Here is a 17,236-nt window from a genome sequence, read left to right as displayed (position 1 = left end):
AAGCTCTGCCGAAAATTTGCCAACGACGGATCGAAGTCATAAGACCACAATTCACCTAGACCGCTAGTTCTTTCATAGAGGTAGCTAAATTGAGCAGTAGACTAATGAACAGTTAGATATATTGATCGATCGTCTTATGTATTGAAAAGTTCAAAGACATTGGGGCAATGGTCGAGATGCCCATTTGTCGACAGATATGTGACATCTGACGTTTTCACCACCAAGATCAACTCGATTTAGGTTGATTCTAGATGATAGTCATCTCGTTATTTTCCCGTGACTCATCTCGCTGGCATGTCTTGTGAACGAAGCCTTTCTCCTGCAATGAACTCCATGTGTGCAGGTAATTCACTTGTCGCAACACTTCTGTGCGCCATCTCGATAGGCTTGTTGGACGTATCCATCTCTAACCTCATGTTCTCAACGGCGTTTAGCTCAGGCATGTGATGTTCAGGACTCGGTAGGGCAACTGTCACATCGGCACTGCGACGACGAAGTCGCACAAGGCAAAGGCTCAGGAAGACGATCAACGCTAGACCTAGAACACCGCCGACAGTGCCTCCAGCTATCGCACCTTTGTCAGTCCCCGAAGAGCTTGCCTCTGGTTGAGGAGCAGACTTGATGGTGGAGTTCGCATGATCTAAGTCAGTGGTGTGCATGAACCAACCCTTGACAACGTCATTGGACCAGATGGGCTCTCGCCCATTTCTTTGGTAATAATCTTTGACCGCATGTGGGGTAACATACCGCGCTGCATTTGCATCGTAGCCGTCCTTCCACTCCATAGCTGTCAAGTCGAAGACACCGATACCCTTTTCCCACGGATCTTGAATCCCTGTCTGTGAATTGATATCACTGCTTGCGTTCAAAACTGTCCCTCCTATGACAGCCATTTGCCTATTGCCGATCGCATTGCAACTGTGAGCCCATCGGCCCGTGGAAGGCGTGCCATTCTGTTTCTGCCAATTGAAGGATGGTAGAGAAAGCACGAAGACAGATCCTTGCGCCACAGTACTAACGATGTCTTCACCTACACGACCGCCGTACCAAAAGATCTTTTAATATTTCTTTAGCGTTCGAATCCATCGAGTCCGCGACGTGTCTTACCTCATAGGTACCATCATCGCCTGGGACACCGACAACACATGGATTCTTCGCAGCTTGAGGCTTTGTGCCAGTAGTCCTTTGGATCGACCATTGCTGCGAGATTGGATCAAAGACCGGGACACTTTCAGTACCAGCCAAAGCACCGTTGTCTACGGTGCCTCCAAAGATCAACAGAAGGCCGTGCATTCCAAACATAGGGACGAATTGGGCCGCGCCATCTAAAGCAACTCCACTAGCGCTATAGCCTACCGAAGAGATGTTGTACCAAGCTTGGGAAGACATATTATACATGACCAGTCCAGGCCTAAGTTGGATGTACCCAGCTGGATGTTGTGATAGATCTGAAGTGGTTGAAGCAGCCTCACAGCCACCCAGGGCAAAGCCCAAATCCAGTCCAGAAGCATACAGGCCGGTTGAAAGACGGACTAAAGTTGAAAAATTTGACGGAGGAACACTCTTGGACCAGATTCCAGCATTGCCGGAAGGTGCGAATGTCCATAGCAGATTTGATGGCGGGCTTGGGTGAGCTCCACCAGGCCCGTGGAAGCTGAGGGAGCCGTCATAGGCATAGAAGCAATGCCTCTGCTCATCGACCCATAATGCATGAAGGACCAGTGCTGGTCCCTGAGAAGGGATTGCATTTAACAGTACAGTACTATTATTCCACGAGGAAGATATGTCGATAGCGTAGGTGGTATTACCTGGACGCCTTAGCTAGACGTTTCACGACGAGATGTGTGGGACTCACTTGCTGCTGTACTCAAATTACCGCTACTATATGGCTCAGTCCCATTGATATCTCGTCTCGTCACCTCTCCACCATCTATATAAAGACGCTGGTCAAGGACGGCAGCTGGCAATTGGATGTTTAGATTCGTTCTTGAAGCTCGATCCGAACATTTTGCTTACAAGCTTGACCGTGCCAATGATGAAAGTTCGGAATGCTTGACTCAGTACCATCCGAAAAAAACGCTGTCTGGCAACGTGCTCTGAGTGGGACGAGTATGATTATGATGAGAGAGCCTTGAAACACCGTCCCCAAGAATGAGGCCCCCATGGTAGTCATACACTAAGAATGTCGTTACGGCTGATGAAAGCTGTATTGCCTATTCTCTTTAATGCTGCAAGGGGAAAGGTGACGAGGAGACGTGTCATTGTCGTTGCCTGATCATCTTCTATTAACAAAAGCAGGCTGGTCTGTGGGGGACAGTGTTTTTAATTCTGCGGTACGGAAGCACTGCCACACTCAAAGATCGATTAGAAAGCCAGTGATCGGACATGAATCTTCCTTGCTCTTTACCTATGGTCGTGTACGTCTTGCGTCTTCCCATCTCCCGCTTGGGCAGATGCATCACGACCACGTACGCTGATTGGCACCGGCCCATTTATCTACAGGATTGACATGTCACGATGTCAGTATTCATGCCTGTATAATTCAATTAACAACAGCTACTAAGGTTATCGGCCCTACTCTAAACACTCTTACGAACTCGGGACAAGGCTGAAAGCGCCCCTTTTCTGTGTTGTTGCGAGCAATAATCTTGCGAAGGCTTGGCAAAAACCATTGCGTGCCAGAAAATGTTCTAAAACCCCTTCAGAAGAACAGAAATTGGCATGAAAAGAGAAGTATACATAGCAGCTTGAGTTGTGACTAATTTTTACATTATTGAGAGCTTTGAATACCGATCAATTCAAGATTGGAGATTTGTTCATGATGCTCTTAGGGTCAGGTTCTAGTAGTAAGGTAGGCGGAGCACAATTGTTCTTGCCAAGCCTTCGCAAGATGACTGCTCTCAACAAAGGCAAGATCAGCACCAGTTTTAGTCCTTGTGTCCACGAGCCTGCATGTGATAATAATAGTAGTGAACATTGCTTGTCTCTTAGCCAGACACAGGCCTGCCTTCTAATCCAGCAGGTATCTCAAACTCAGCGGATACAGCTTTTGTGGTCAGGTGAAATCCAGAGTGCTGATTGTGAGGCAGTTGATAGGGATTTCCCTTGTGACCCAGCCTTAAAAGCCTTGCGGAGGCTCAAAGCTACGAGTTGTCACAAATCTTCTACTGCACGCTCAAGGGGACTTATTAGAATGAGGACACCGAAATCTACATTGATGAGCAAGTGGTTTCTGCAAACTGAGCTTATCGACCATACTTCCTTCAGTCATTCCGTGTCACCCGCTCTGCCCACTTCACTCAACGCGTTTCCTTGCGATCAAGAACAAATGCTTCTCCTCATCACACTTCGCCTCCTTTGGCGGGCTAAATAAATCCCTCTGTGTCTCCACAATTTCAAAACCCGCTCCCTCCAACAGTCTCTCCCACCCTTTTTTGGTAAAAAGTGTCAAGTACACCCTACTGCCCATGAACGTAAACGGAATACCACTAGCACACTCTCCATCCTCGTCATACATCTCCTCCCTTGTGCCCTCAACGTCCTCTGCGCCCATCGTCGCGATCAGTAAATACCCACCCGGCCTCAACCACCGAGCCCAATTCGCTACCATGGTCGTCAATTGAGCCCGCGTTAGCTCAAACAGCGATAGACTTGCTGTCGCGCCGCCAAAGCTTCCAGGAGGGGGTGAGTAAGAGAGCATATTGCACTGTTCGAATGTTGCAGTGGGGACTTGCTTGCGGCTCAACTCAATCATCGCCTCTGAAAGGTCGATACCGTGAACAGACCGATTGGCTGAAGCGATCATGTGGGCGACAGGCTTGCCTGTGCCAGATCCGCAATCGAGCACGCGGGCATCGGGTGAAAGGTAGCTGATGAAGCGCTCGACGACACGGAGGAGGCCGGCGTCATGACCGAAGACGTCTTCATAGTCTTTGCCGAGAGCGTTGAAAAGACTTTCGCTGCTGACGAATGGCTCACCTGGGAGGTAGGCTTGAGGCATCGACGCGGCTCACAGAGGGTTGTGTAAGAAGGATTGCACTTAGATGTTGGGCACCGTAAGACGTGCGGGGCTTCTGCATTAGCTTGGGAATGGGCGAAATTCTTATTTCCTCTCGTGCAGCGAATGCGTTGAAGGCTTTTCGAAATATGGGCCGTTTAAAGCAGTGCATCTCCTCAAGTTACGGGCCGTAGATGAAGTGGATAGTGCGACGGCTACACTGCTAGGGATTGCAAATGGTCCTCAAAAGCTATAACATGACCACCATCTCGCGTCACTGCTGGCTGTGGGTTAAGCAGCGATCTTAAGCCGCCCAAATCTAGGCTGTCGGTAGTGCCTCTTTGGTTACCACCATCTAGAGGATGCGGGAGTCTTGGCACTTCATGCTCTTCTGCACTCCCTACGCGAAGAGATTCTCCAAAAGAATCCTTGCTAGGTAGTTTCCTCCTCTTGTGAGAGTCTGTTCTCTGGCGTTGGTACGAGCTCGCATGATACGACTGGATTTTGAAGATCAATCTGTCGGGCATCAAAAACATGACGACGGGTTTGCAAGCAAACAAGCAGGCACAGAGTATTGTAACATTTGCCTCCGCAGTCGTCCAATTGATCAACCCGACGGTGTCCCCTGAGACGCCTTCAGCAATAGCAGGGAATGCTGCTCAAGTAGACTCACATGTGGGGTCCTCTAGGGAGAAGAACGCATGGCTATACCGTATACAGCTCACTATACAAGTCCTGAAACATGTCAATGGCTATGTAGTTTCATCGAAATAGAGACAGTAGATTACCAGGCTCCAACGAGAAAGAGTCCCGTCAAGGCAGCTTTATGACGGGTTGAGGTATGCAATTTCCAGACCATTGGTAGAGGTAGGACCAAAATGGCGAAATCGGTGATGATCCACGGTAGAGGGTCAAGAATGTCCAGAACGTATCGATTGCCACAGTGGCCGGGGACTTTTGGGTCCCAATTCGATTTGACAGGAAGGCAGATGAGCGCTCCAGCCACTGAAACAGAGATGAACCAGCCAATCACAACGAACATTAAGATCTTTGCAGTCAATCTGAAAGCTTTGGTGATGAAAACGCGATGCAGGAGGATGAGAACCGACATCTTCGCAGATCCCAAGACAACCGGTTGCGTTATTGAGGCGACATAGAACACCTGTAGACTTTATGAGGAGCGTCGTGATACACGGTGGTTGAGGTCAAACCTTTTCGTAATCCGAGACTTTCTTTGGTGGCAAAGACGCGTGGTGACGTCCTAATCCGGCATATTTGGCAGCTAAGGGGCTTCAGTCGACCGACTTTAGACAGACCCAAGGTTCATGAAGGCATACACCAGACGTGTGCAATTGTCTGTGAGAGACACAATGCCTATTGACGAATCAGCTAGCATCACTCTCTGAGCTTTGAATGACTGACAAAAGCCCAAATGAGTAGATAGTCATCGATCTGGAGAGTTTTGCGGACCATGACTTTGGATGTCAGGCGTGCAGCGAGACCGATAGCAGCGACGCCGAGACACAATCCAGCAACCCAAAAGACTTCAACTTCTCGGGTCTCATTTTGAGCTGACATGGCTCGAAGAACGACGAAACGCCCAAGAAAACCCAGCGTGAGAAATTGGGCTGGCTTTAATAGCCCAGGACGCTGGAGATTTGAAGTGGTTTGAGCCTCCTCTCGCGGGATGCTACATTTTCGGTGGCATTAGGAGTGATATTTTTTTCACCTGCTTCTCGCACAATCACACAATATTCTCCGAGCAGCTGCAAGCTACCACACAAATCGTATCACTGCTATTGGAGAATTCCTGGGTGACAGGGAAGCGAATCCTTCGGGGTTATAAGCAAAGCTCCAGAGGATTCTGACTGCATTAGTGCGAAAAGTCCCCCAGCGGTCGAGCTCGATGCAAGGGTGATCGAGAACGCCACGGTATTGATGCACTACGACCAAGAGTGCATTACCATGTGCTTGCTGGAAATGACCTATATTATGTTAAGGTGACAACTCGTTTCGGTCTTGATGATCGACATATTCCAAGAGAAAGAAAGACAGCGTAGGAACGGTCCGGGGCAAGTCCACGGAAGATCGCGAACTAAAGAACGTCATATGTATAGTGTCAGAACTAAGCAGCTATTTGTAAGTATTCCTGTTGATCCTATTCGCCTTTGGTCAGCCTCTTCTATGTGCCTCCCAATCCTTCACTCCACCATCAACACACCGAGACGTGGGGCAACTTACCTCCGAGATCTGGATGACGCACTCACGCACATAACGGATGGGTGGCTGCATGACCTGAACTTCACTGCCGGTGCTTCTTCCAATCCATTGCACGAGGGTCTTCTTGCAGTACAGAGTACATTCTCCGCCGCCAGCCTGCATTTTATCCCGATTGATTGCTCGTCACATTATCGATCGACACCAAGACAATTAAATGGCTTGCGCAATGGGGTTCGGAGCAAGCACTACTTACGGGTTCTTAGTAATAGCCTTGTGTGCATTACTTTCTCTCGCATTGCCTTCACCAATCGAAGAGCCAAGCCGATCAGTAGATCGTTCAACACACCTCAGACGGGATGATACAAGTTCTCTGACAATGAATGTCACCGACGCACACAATTTCGAGCAGTCGTACAGGGCTCACTCGTCTGTTTTGGATGACCCTTTCTATACTGTCCCCCCCGAATCCGCGTATGCTGCAGCGGGATCGTTGCTAAAGGTGGAAGTGTCGACAAACACTTCACTTTATACCTTACCACCGAACCTCTCTCTATCCCGCTTCATGTACCAGTCCAAGAAATCCAATGGAAGTCTGGTACCGGTATCGGGCTATATTCTGTGGCCTTATGCGGCAAAGTCGAATAACAATAAAGGGTATCCGATGGTTGCATGGGCCCACGGCACCAGTGGTAGCGCAGCCGAGTGTGCACCCTCCAACATACAATTCCTCTGGCACCAGTTTCAAGCCCCGTACCAGCTAGCTTTGAACGGCTACGTTGTCGTCGCCACAGACTATGCAGGCTTGGGAGTCTCCCGAGATGCTGCAGGGCAGCCAATCGTACACGAGTATCTCAACAGGGCTATACAAGCTACCGATCTTTATTATTCCATACCGGCAGCACAGCAGGCTTTTCCAGAACTTTCCCGGGAATTCATAGCTGCTGGCCAGTCTCAGGGAGGTGGTACTGTGTGGTCGTTCGCTCAGAAAGTCGTCTCAGAGCCACTGCCCGGTCATTTGGGCACTGTAGCCTTGTCCCCCGGCACAAGTCTGTTTGATTTGCCCACTGATCAGCCAATCATCAAAATAGTTCTGCTGTATTTGGTGCCTAATCTTAGGGCAAACTATCCAGACTTCAATCCTACAGACATCTTCACACCAGTAGGAATGCAGAGTCTCCAGACCTTGACCGAGCTGCAAGGCTGTTCTAACCTTGTCAGTCAACTCATTGAATCGGACATTCTCAAGCAAGGATGGCAAAACAACCTATCTATTCAGGAATTCAACAAAGTATCAACCACTGGAACACAGGCAATTGGAGGTCCAATGCTCGTTCTCCAAGGGGAAGCAGATCCAGTCGTCAATGCGCCGAAGGTGGAGGCCGCAATCAATGACACGATAACGAAATTCCCTGATTCTCAAATCGAGTTCCATCTAATGCCAAACGTGACTCATGCCCCTATCATGTACGCTGGATTACCTATCTACCTTCAGTGGATCTCGTCAAGATTTGCTGGAGAGCCTGTGAAGGCCGGCTTTCAAAACTTCACCGCAACCCTTGCCAGACCCACCGCAATCTATGAAGCAGATGCAAATTGGTTTATCCAGAAGCAATCAGAGTCTTATCAGGTGGCATAGAGTCTTGAGTAAGACTTCATAGCAATAGACATCTGGGGTGAAAGGGTGTTCCGTACTTCAAGGAATAATTGGGAGGACACGTAAGGCCACATCTAATTAGATGTGAATGTAATCATCAAAAGGACATGCCATGCACCGGTCGAAATTGTCAACAGCTGAGTCTGAATAGATCTAGGGGTCTTACAAGGGCACAATTTGCCGCTTACAGGGAGGAAGGATGGCAGGTGCTAGATGACATGTCTCTGTAGTTCATGGCAGCCCAGGGTCGGCTTTGATATTCTCAATCAGACGCATCACGGCAAGTAGAACAATGAACAGCGATTGTTTATGAAAGCACGTCGTCAGAGTAAGATTGTCGGCCTGGCGAGGATGATTCGATATTCAACGCAGCGTTGAGCTTTGAGCTGCTCCCCGAAGTCACGGAATTGAGTTTTAAATACGGCGCTAGATTAGCGCTCTGGTTCAGTCCTAAATGAATGCCGAGGATTCTTGAACGCTTCATGCCTCATCTCGCATTTTCGTTGCAGAGGGAAGATGTCTGCACCGGTCCTCCCGTTTCTATATCCTCACTTGTTTAAGCCTCTTTTACGTCGAAGACCCAGGCATCCTCTCAAGTCTTTACCTCGATGTCAAGACATCCCACAAAAAGCAGCCTTCAGCATTTCACATAAACACCGGCAAGAAACTTACGCCCAAAGATATGGCACGGCACAAGAACCGCAAATTCCGCCTCCTACTTCATCAGAACCTCCTAAACTTCCGGGAGATGACTCACTAGCAAGTGCCATCGAAAAGGAAGTAAAGCCGCCAGAATTGCAAGAGAAAAAGACAGAGGCGCAAGACAGTAAAGCTGTCGCGAAGCAAACGGTCGAAGGACCCTCCAAGCAAGACAAGGAAGATAAAAAAGAAGAGACAACTCCAATGGAAGATCGTGGCAAAGCAATAGAAGCTACAATGCAAGACCCCGGCGAGCGTGCCAAAGAATTGGTACCAGATCCTCCTCCCGAGCCAAACTCTCCCAAACAGGACGCTGCATCTCACGGATTGGCAACGGTCATGGCAATGCCGGCACCAACGGTTGAGAAAACAGTTGAAGAACACAAAACGCCGCACCTCGCCACGCCACCCTACGTACACAACTTCGACACCTACACGCTGGTCAAAGACCTCGAGCGCGGCGGCTTTCAATCCCGACAGAGCGAAACGACCATGAAGGGCGTGCGGGCGCTTCTCGGCGTGAATCTCGACGTTGCAAAAGACGGACTGGTCAGCAAGTCAGACGTGGAAAATGTAAGTCCTCCCAGCTTTCCCCCTCTTTTCACCTACCAATCTTCATCTCGCTCACACGCCTCTTCAAATAGGAAACCTACCTTTTCCGCGCCGCGTGCTCCGAACTCCGCACCGAGATCCTCAACCTCCGCAAATCCTCAACCCAAAAAGCCCACTCGAACCTCACCCACCTCCAACACACCTACGACATCCTCTCGCAGCGCACAACCAACGAGCTCGCCGCCCTGCGCGATGAGCTGAAAGGCATGCTAAACGATCGCCGCATGGACAACCAGTCCTCGAAGCAATCCCTAGATTCCAGCATCACGGAGCTGAATTACATGATCTCCACGGCGATTAGCAGCGATGCGAAGAGCGAGATTGAAGGGCTAAGATGGGTGCTTACGAGACGGGCGGCAATGACGTTGGGGGGAATGGTGGTCATGATTTTAGGGGGCTTGCAGTATGGGAGGTACAAGACCAGGGAGAGGCAGGCGGAGGAGAAGAGGAGGGAGAGTGCGAGGGGGGAGGGAAAGGAGATAGGGACGCAGACACAAGAGGCAGAGGTGGCTGTGGGAGCAAGTCGTCGAGATGGTGATGGTGATAGCGGTGGCAGCAGTAGTAGGGCAGAGGCAAGTGCACTTGAAGGGAAAGAAGGCGACGTTGGATTTGTGTCGCTGGGTTGAGCACACCCGGAGAGGGAGGCTTCAGATTTCGTCTGATACTTAGTTTGGCGGAGTTTTGGGATTATACCCCCTATTGCGCAATCGTCATCACATATCTATATTCAGCTATCAATCATCGTCGTTTTATGCCAACAGCCCAAAGAGCAAGCTCGTCCGCTTCCAGTACTCAGCTGCGCTCTTCCTGAGGCGATCAACTTCTCTCGTAGACAAGTCGATTTCTTGCCCACCGATTCGTTTTGGCAGATCGGTCAGCCGATATATTCCGGAACCTGCAGGCTCTTTTCGATCCACAACGACGGCTTCACCCAAATAGAACAAGTCGAAGAGAATTTGCACGCTGATATCCTTTGCTATGGATGCGTCCTGGGTCGCGTTATCGTTTATGGAGACACCATTCGCTTGGAGACTGGCTTCCGCATTCATCGAGCTATCGCCGCCTGTCAAATCGTCGTTGCGCACATTTGCGGTGTCATTTGCGTCAGCGGACTCTCCGTTCTCAACCGTAACATGTTCCTTCGTGTCGCCGTTGACAGCTCCATTGACCTGTCCCTCGCCCTTTTGAGACATGTCTTCCACCACTCCCGCAAGCTTGCTGTTCATAGCGTCTTTAACCCTCCTCACCGCAACTGGAGTCCATATATCCGCGCCTAAACTCGCCATTGCTTGCGTCACTTCCATTAGCAAGCGATATGCCCATGGCGAAGGCAGAAGAGGTAGCTCGGGGTCACCTTCCCAGAGAGCTCTTGCATGGAAACGCTTGCTTAGACTCAACTTCATTATTTGCTTAGATCCTTTCGCTAGAGGAGCTTCTGCAGCTGCATGTCCTATGATTCCGAGGAGATCATGCAGAACACCTTCTGCGAAGTTTGGATTCTGATAACTGATCGGCAGATGTTGGCGGATTTCGCGGCATGAGCGGAGAAGAAAGACAGCAGGCCGGCTATCTTCTACACGTTGCTGTTTCAATTGCGATGCGCATGACTTCAAGGTTCTTTCCAGGTTAGCAAAAACTTTCCGGAGATCATTGAAGAGGCTCTCGTCTAAAGATCTGGGATCGTCTTCGCTGAGGAGTATTTGATTATTGTCGAGCAGGTCATCTTCGTCGTCCATATCGTCAAGTTCATCTTCCCACTTGATCTTCTTCGCTTCTAGTATGATTTTTTCTATACTCTCGATAGCCTTAAACCATTCGTCATACTTTGAGCAAACACCAGCAATCGCATCATTCTTGCCGGCAAAGATGTTGATGAGTTTCTGGCGGAAGGCCTTCGCCCCATTGCTGGTCTCCATAGACGTCATTTCGGTAGACCAGAGAGACGGCAAGGAGTCAGTGACACCTGGCTCCCAAAGCTCCAAATTCTCGTCCACTTCCTGGGCTACTGTCTGAAGCTCCATAGCCCTTTCCTGCACTAGCACGGCAGCTCTCTCGTTGAAAACATCGCGTAGACCATCCAGTATGACAGCCGTATCGACACCAAGAGCGTACCTCCGCTGCCCTAACCAAAGCTCAAGTACCTCTCTCCGTAAAACCATCAGCTGCTCTAGTTCTTCCACGGTTTGCGCGCGAGCTCTCAAACTTGTAAGGAAGCCCTCGATTGCTGGCTTGGCCCAAGTTCTTAACAATTTTTCCGCCTGAGGCTTCACGAGCTCGTCGTATCTGGTGTATGGTGTAAAGTTTCTGACATCATTCCCAAGCCAGCGCTCATGCACGTCCAAGTTCAGCTCTATCAGATCCCGAACCTCAGGACTATTCATGATTTGCAAAGTCCTGTCTTCTTGTAGTGCTCTGGCGAGCTGCGAAGGAACTATGGACTGAGTGTCGCGCAGGGTCTTCACATAGAGCTGTAGCGCTTCCAGCATTCCCTTTTGACCTATTGCACCCTCGCCCATTCGCCCACGCATAGCCTCAGAGCGTATGTGATGGAAATGCTTGACAATATCTGATGGACCCGAGCTTGTCGCCAGGGAAAATGCACACATAGCCTCAGTCAACGCCGGTATGTCTGCATCTACAGACTTGAAGTGTCCATCAATCCTTCTCAGCAATTTTCTGCGTAAGATGGCTAATCGCTCGCGCAGCTTTTCGAGATATGGCAGAGGACTGGGGCGTTTCGAAAGCTTCGTGTGAAGCAGGCGAGAGAGAACCAAGACCTTTGCTACCAGTAATAAGGAGCCGCCTGTCCTAAACAGTGATGATATGACATCCGGACACGCTTTGAGGACAGCGAGCTGGGACGTGAAGGCTAATTTAATAGCGTCTGAGGGCATCAGGTCAACAGTTGTAAATATATGCCAGCTAACATTGACTGAGGCGAAAGGCATACCTTTTGCACCAATTGCTGCTGTCCAGGTCTGTAGATTCGTGACCTTCCGATCTATAAGCCGATTATTGCATTTGCGTCCCAGTCCGCCCATCAATGATTCAACCTGGTGCATTTTCTCGTCCATGGATATTATGGAATCAGCGGTGGTGAGGAGGTCGCGGTAGCTTGCTCTGCATCATTGACAGATGTTAGCAGACTTTCTCAAATAAATCGGATTGCACGTTATAGCCGAGAAGGCATGAGAGCAGGGCATCACGACTTGCCCTACCAGCGTCCGTAATTTCTCTCTGTTCGAGTCGACGTCTCGCCGCAGTTGCTTCTCCATGCCCCGCACCGTGGGGATGGGATATTGGAACGCATCTTCCCATGACGAGAAGCCTTTAGGATCAGGACCTTCTGGCGCCATGGGAGATCACCTAGAGTAGGCCAAGGTGGTGAGGAAGGAAGCAGGTAGGGTAGAAGCTAGTAATCTTGAAATTACCCATTTGGGACAAATGCAGTTTGAGGTGACCTAGGAGCAGGCAAAGTCTAGATCACAGCAAAACAATTTCCTTATCCATGGGGAAGCCTTTGACTTTTACAACTATGTAAATTCTTTGGCTCTTTTCTATATCCTATACGTCCAAAGTACCCTATGCTATAGACTCCGTCCATTAGTATACACCGCGCAAATGCCTCTGCAATTCGATGGGTATCACTCGCGCCGTTCCATAATCCAATCCGTACGCTCATTCATGTCCACCCAAAGATTTCGCTAATGCTATGCATGTTGAACCAAAAAGCCGGCCATGCAACCAAAATCACAATCAGGTCCAAAACCAAGAGTAGTCCGGCAGCGGTCATAAAGCGGGGACTGAAGATTCTATACAGCATCAAGTGCCTCCTTAGATGTCCAGCCCACATCGTTGTTGCTAGATTAATAGTAGCATGGTAGAGCAAGAATGTTCCCAATGCATTCGAGACATCGCCCAATAATCCGTTTCGGCGGGCGGGCCGCTTCCACACTGCAATCAGAGGCACAGCCGCCGCGGTGAGTATCTGGGCGCCGTAGGTATTGGCCACGACTAGGAGTGGGGAGAAAGGATATTGAATGACCGATAGAGGAATGAAAGCGGACTCCCACTGGATGCTGGAGAGGGTTGCTTGATGGCCTGTTTTGAAGAAGTGAAAGCTGCCTAATGCCGCTAGCACCACAGGTCCTATTGCGCTTTTCGATAAATCGTTCACGTGTATGATCTCCATCAGCGAAAGAATCTGGATTGTCAGGATTGTAAGGGAGCCAATGCCCATAGGCTTTTGAAGGAGGCTTAGCCCGATGAGCAGAGTGATCACAAGGAGAAAGTAGCGAGTTCCGTGAGCGTTCAAGGAGCCGTAAATTTGGACCTTCTTGGGCTCTGCAATACTGTCATCGTACTTTTGCTCAACCTGGATGCTGATGCATGGTTTCGCATATATCCAGGCAGATGCGCCTCCGACAAGGGAGACGCCAAGTACAAGTCTAGCCAGAACAATCTTGATGGTCTTCAGAGTCGCTGTGTCTAGTGTGAGCCAATTATTGTCGTCAGCAGCATCCAACAGCCAGAATATAGCGACCGCAAGTAGACCAATCCTCAACACGAAACCAATCCAGATTGTAGCAATGCCTTCGTAAGAGCTTGTTCGTTTATAATATGCCTTGACTACGGAAGGTAGTAGTGTTGCTGTTACAAGTGGAATCAACAGCTGCCACGGCGCTGAAGTGGAAGAAGTCGTGGACGCATAGTAGGTGGATCTGCAGTATGGCATCTGTTCTTCGCGGCAAAGACGCGAGAAGGAAGCCAATAACGTCAGCACCCCAAAAATGAGGGACTGCATGATTCCGTAAATACGCTCAGAAGTATTCGCTCTTCTAGCTGAACTCAATAGCGTCATGGCGGCAAAAGCGACCAGAAAGAAAAAGAGAATCTCGTCTTCCCAAATCGTGTAGGAATTCGAAGCAAAACCAATCGACTGACTAATCGTCATGACAACGGCCATCCACCCCCAGACGGTTGTGGGGGAAGGAACCTCCCAATCGTAGGGTAGACGCATAAAGGCGACGACAAAGCCTAGAATGCTTCCCACTGCTAGTCCTCCTAACGAAGCATCTAGCAGCTTGGTCCGCCAGATCAAAGCCTCACCTAATAGTGCAGCCACAAGAGTCGCGGCCCCAGTCTTTGCCATCGAAGGCAAATACTCTGAAGCTGACGGCGCACCTCGCATCGACTGACACCTAGCAAAATATGCCAGGATAAGGAGCGTGCCGGCCAAGATGAAGACACCTACAATCATATTTGGTATGTCGAACCGGGCCCAGAGACTCCGGCATATCTGTAGATTTTGTTGTTGGTACAAAGCAAAAGCTTCATATGCTTCTCCAAATTGTTTTGTATTTCTGCCTTGAAGAGCAGATTGAAATATCTCAAATCCCTTGATCCACGAGTCTTTAGGCAAGGAGAAGACAGCGTCACTCAATCCTCTTGCCTGCGAATATGCTCGCTGATACCGATTGATCTGCGCAGCAGCCAATGCATTCACTGTTGCTAAGTTCTCCCAGTTCGGTCTCCCGGCGCCCACGAACGCTTCAGCAATAGGGGCTCCCAGATTGTTGAAGGGAATTGGCATGCCAAGCAAAAGGCCCAATGTCGGAACCAAATCGATTTGACCTACAGGCCGGTCTTTGGCATTTGGAGGTGGAGTAAGAAAGCCGTTATGGCCTCTTCCAAAAACAGCCTTCTTTGAATACATCCATAGAGCAGCCTCGACTTCATCATCAGACTCCCCTCCGTGGTCACCTTTCACATCCATTCCGTGGTCGCCCATGACGACTAGCAACGTGTCTTCGTCCAGTGTGTCAACCATTCTGCGCACCACACTGTCCATCTCCTCCAATTTCGCTTTTGTGGCGGGGTGATCGGGACCATATCGATGCCCCGCATGATCGACGCCTAAGTAATGCCCAAATATCACGTCCCAGTTGCTCTTCTTTGTGCCCTCCAGAAGTGGAAACAAATGCTCCGTAACACCATTATCGACGGTAAACAGGTCCCATACATTGAAGCTATCGTAAGCCCGCGTCAGATTCGTGTCGAAATATCCTGGAAATAAGCTATGCCATGTATCGTCCCCGAGATGCACAATTCTTCTCCCAGCATCTTTGAGTTGCGCGACTAGATTATCCTCTTCAATTGCAGTTCCCGCGAAATTCGATCCAGCATCTATAAATGTAGGTAGTGTTCCAGTGGTCAAGCCTTTCAAGCGCTGCAAGGTAGTGGTGGGCGGATCGGCAATGAAGGGAAGTAGGAAAGCTTTCGCGGGATACTGGGTTGCGGTCTCGTGAAGGACATGCAGTGCATTGTGAAAGTGGTGCGTCGAGCCTGGTCGTGGGACAGTAAAGTCATACCGTAAAGCATCTATAATTATTACGACTGCTTTTGTAAATGTTTGCGGGTGCCAGCATCCCGGCTCAGCATGAGAGGGTAGAGAAAGTGGAGGAGAGGAGCAGTCGGACTTTTCATTCAAGACAAGTCGCGTGAGCAGAAATCCTTTGGTGAAGAGGAAAATGCCGAGACCGTGGAGGAGGCTGTTGAGCGTTCGTCAGTATTGTGAGTAAGAGTCAAAGATCAGGGTCCATGTGAGAGCTCAATGGCGTACGTGATATAAAAGAAGAAAGTAGCGAGAACCACTATTGTAGCCTTGAATTGAACGCCTTTCTCCTTGTTGACTTGGGCCAGCCTCTCTCGAGGAATTTCTTTGGCCTTCACCTCCTTGAACTTGTCGGTGATGTCCTCCATTGTTGATTCTTACACTGTGAAGGCATCTCTGAATAGAACAGGCTCTCGGGACGAGCTGCATAGCAAGCTTGCCAGGGCAGACTGCATGCTGTCCGTATTAAAATTGTGGTGTTGACGAAATGGCTCTTGGCGTCGCGAAAAACATGATTGTACCTGTGCTCTGCCGTACATCGCGCAAATATAAAAATATTTTTCAAACAAATTGATCCATCACCAATTCCACTTCTATTTTCAAATGAGAAAAAAAGCTATAGATCGTTAATGAATCGACCAATCAATCAGTAATTTGAATCACCTATCAACTAGCTATCACCCTCTTACTTGCCGACAGGTCTGTTTCTGCGGCTTCAATGCTACTTCGTGGAGTATATGCCGAAAAGGCTGTCATCGTCTAAACATGCCCGCATTATTCTTGTTGTAAACAATACGACCGCTTCAGATGCTCAAGAGTTGTATTGTTCTGTCTGATCTTTGAAGGGATATCCAGTCCAACATTGTGGCTTTGCACTAAGGTGTCAAAGCCCAAACGTCACCTTCGAGTGACCTAGGTGTGACGCTACAGAACATGGAAGAATACCGCTACGCGAAGCTCGGATCTTGATCACCGATGCAAAGTAGAGATCTCGCTGTCGCTTGCAACGACGTTACAACAGGTATAGATCTAGTGCATATTCTCTCAGAGAGATGAAGCCTAATGACAAGGCCAACCTGGACAGCGATGTTGTGCTGTGTGCAGAGTATGGTGCGTGTGATACGGTCGGTAAGTCTTTGGAGGCTGAAATTCGAGGATTGGAGGCCGCTCTAGCTGCGTCGGTCGAATATTATCGGGCGGCTTTGGGAGTTGTACGACAGAGCCGCAATCAGATACGGAGTACGAGGCTCAACGATCGATAGCTTGCGCTGGACGTGTAGCTTGATGATGAAGGGACGATGGACCAGATCGGCCCCTATATCGAACTCCATGGGGTCAGTGTTAGGGATGTTTCATCGCCACGCCGTCGAGCGTAATGTGAGCGCCGCCCCATGCTTGTGTGTTTCAGCCTTGCAGTAAGACGGCCTAGAGGCTGGAGCTGCCGCTTCATCGCTAGCCTTGCAACAACACGATACGTTTCTCTATGACTGTTATTCCTGTTTATCACATTTACAAGAGCGGCTTGTGTGAAAGCATGCTGATACTCCTGTAGATCAGGCACTGCGACGATTGATCCCCTCATGCCTATGACGAAGGGCCAATGGCACTGGCAAATACGCTAAACCATGGCCTTCGTCTGGAAAGTATATTAGATACCCTA

The 17,236-nt window shown here is 49.5% G+C and overlaps 6 protein-coding genes across 6 annotated transcripts; 2 read left to right on the top strand and 4 right to left on the bottom strand.

The window, feature by feature from the left end:
• Positions 1–281: 281 nt before the first annotated feature.
• On the bottom strand, positions 282–2,067 carry KY384_003574 (uncharacterized protein; the record flags this gene model as incomplete). The annotated part of the gene is made up of 3 exons (XM_044812088.1): positions 282–1,055; positions 1,108–1,731; positions 2,017–2,067. The coding sequence occupies 3 exons, from the start codon at positions 2,065–2,067 to the stop codon at positions 282–284; spliced, it is 1,449 nt and encodes a 482-aa protein (XP_044671221.1).
• A 1,228-nt stretch (positions 2,068–3,295) lies between these two features.
• Positions 3,296–4,000, bottom strand: KY384_003573 (uncharacterized protein; the record flags this gene model as incomplete). Its single annotated transcript, XM_044812087.1, has 1 exon — positions 3,296–4,000. The coding sequence occupies one exon, from the start codon at positions 3,998–4,000 to the stop codon at positions 3,296–3,298; it is 705 nt and encodes a 234-aa protein (XP_044671220.1).
• Positions 4,001–6,593: 2,593 nt separating this feature from the next.
• KY384_003572 (uncharacterized protein) lies at positions 6,594–7,853 on the top strand (the record flags this gene model as incomplete). The annotated part of the gene is made up of 1 exon (XM_044812086.1): positions 6,594–7,853. One exon carries the CDS (start codon positions 6,594–6,596, stop codon positions 7,851–7,853), a length of 1,260 nt encoding a protein of 419 aa, XP_044671219.1.
• Positions 7,854–8,387: 534 nt separating this feature from the next.
• Positions 8,388–9,808, top strand: KY384_003571 (uncharacterized protein; the record flags this gene model as incomplete). Its single annotated transcript, XM_044812085.1, has 2 exons — positions 8,388–9,143; positions 9,215–9,808. 2 exons carry the CDS (start codon positions 8,388–8,390, stop codon positions 9,806–9,808), a joined length of 1,350 nt encoding a protein of 449 aa, XP_044671218.1.
• A 123-nt stretch (positions 9,809–9,931) lies between these two features.
• On the bottom strand, positions 9,932–12,256 carry KY384_003570 (uncharacterized protein; the record flags this gene model as incomplete). Its single annotated transcript, XM_044812084.1, has 1 exon — positions 9,932–12,256. One exon carries the CDS (start codon positions 12,254–12,256, stop codon positions 9,932–9,934), a length of 2,325 nt encoding a protein of 774 aa, XP_044671217.1.
• A 608-nt stretch (positions 12,257–12,864) lies between these two features.
• KY384_003569 (uncharacterized protein) lies at positions 12,865–15,944 on the bottom strand (the record flags this gene model as incomplete). The annotated part of the gene is made up of 2 exons (XM_044812083.1): positions 12,865–15,733; positions 15,805–15,944. The coding sequence occupies 2 exons, from the start codon at positions 15,942–15,944 to the stop codon at positions 12,865–12,867; spliced, it is 3,009 nt and encodes a 1,002-aa protein (XP_044671216.1).
• Positions 15,945–17,236: the final 1,292 nt, after the last annotated feature.

This window comes from Bacidia gigantensis (genome assembly GCF_019456465.1).
Source record: "Bacidia gigantensis strain McMullin 20006 chromosome Unknown contig_180, whole genome shotgun sequence".
In the NCBI taxonomy this organism is placed as follows: domain Eukaryota; kingdom Fungi; phylum Ascomycota; class Lecanoromycetes; order Lecanorales; family Ramalinaceae; genus Bacidia; species Bacidia gigantensis.
Note: the sequence above shows the minus strand (reverse complement) of the source record. Positions and strands in the feature narration are given on the sequence as shown.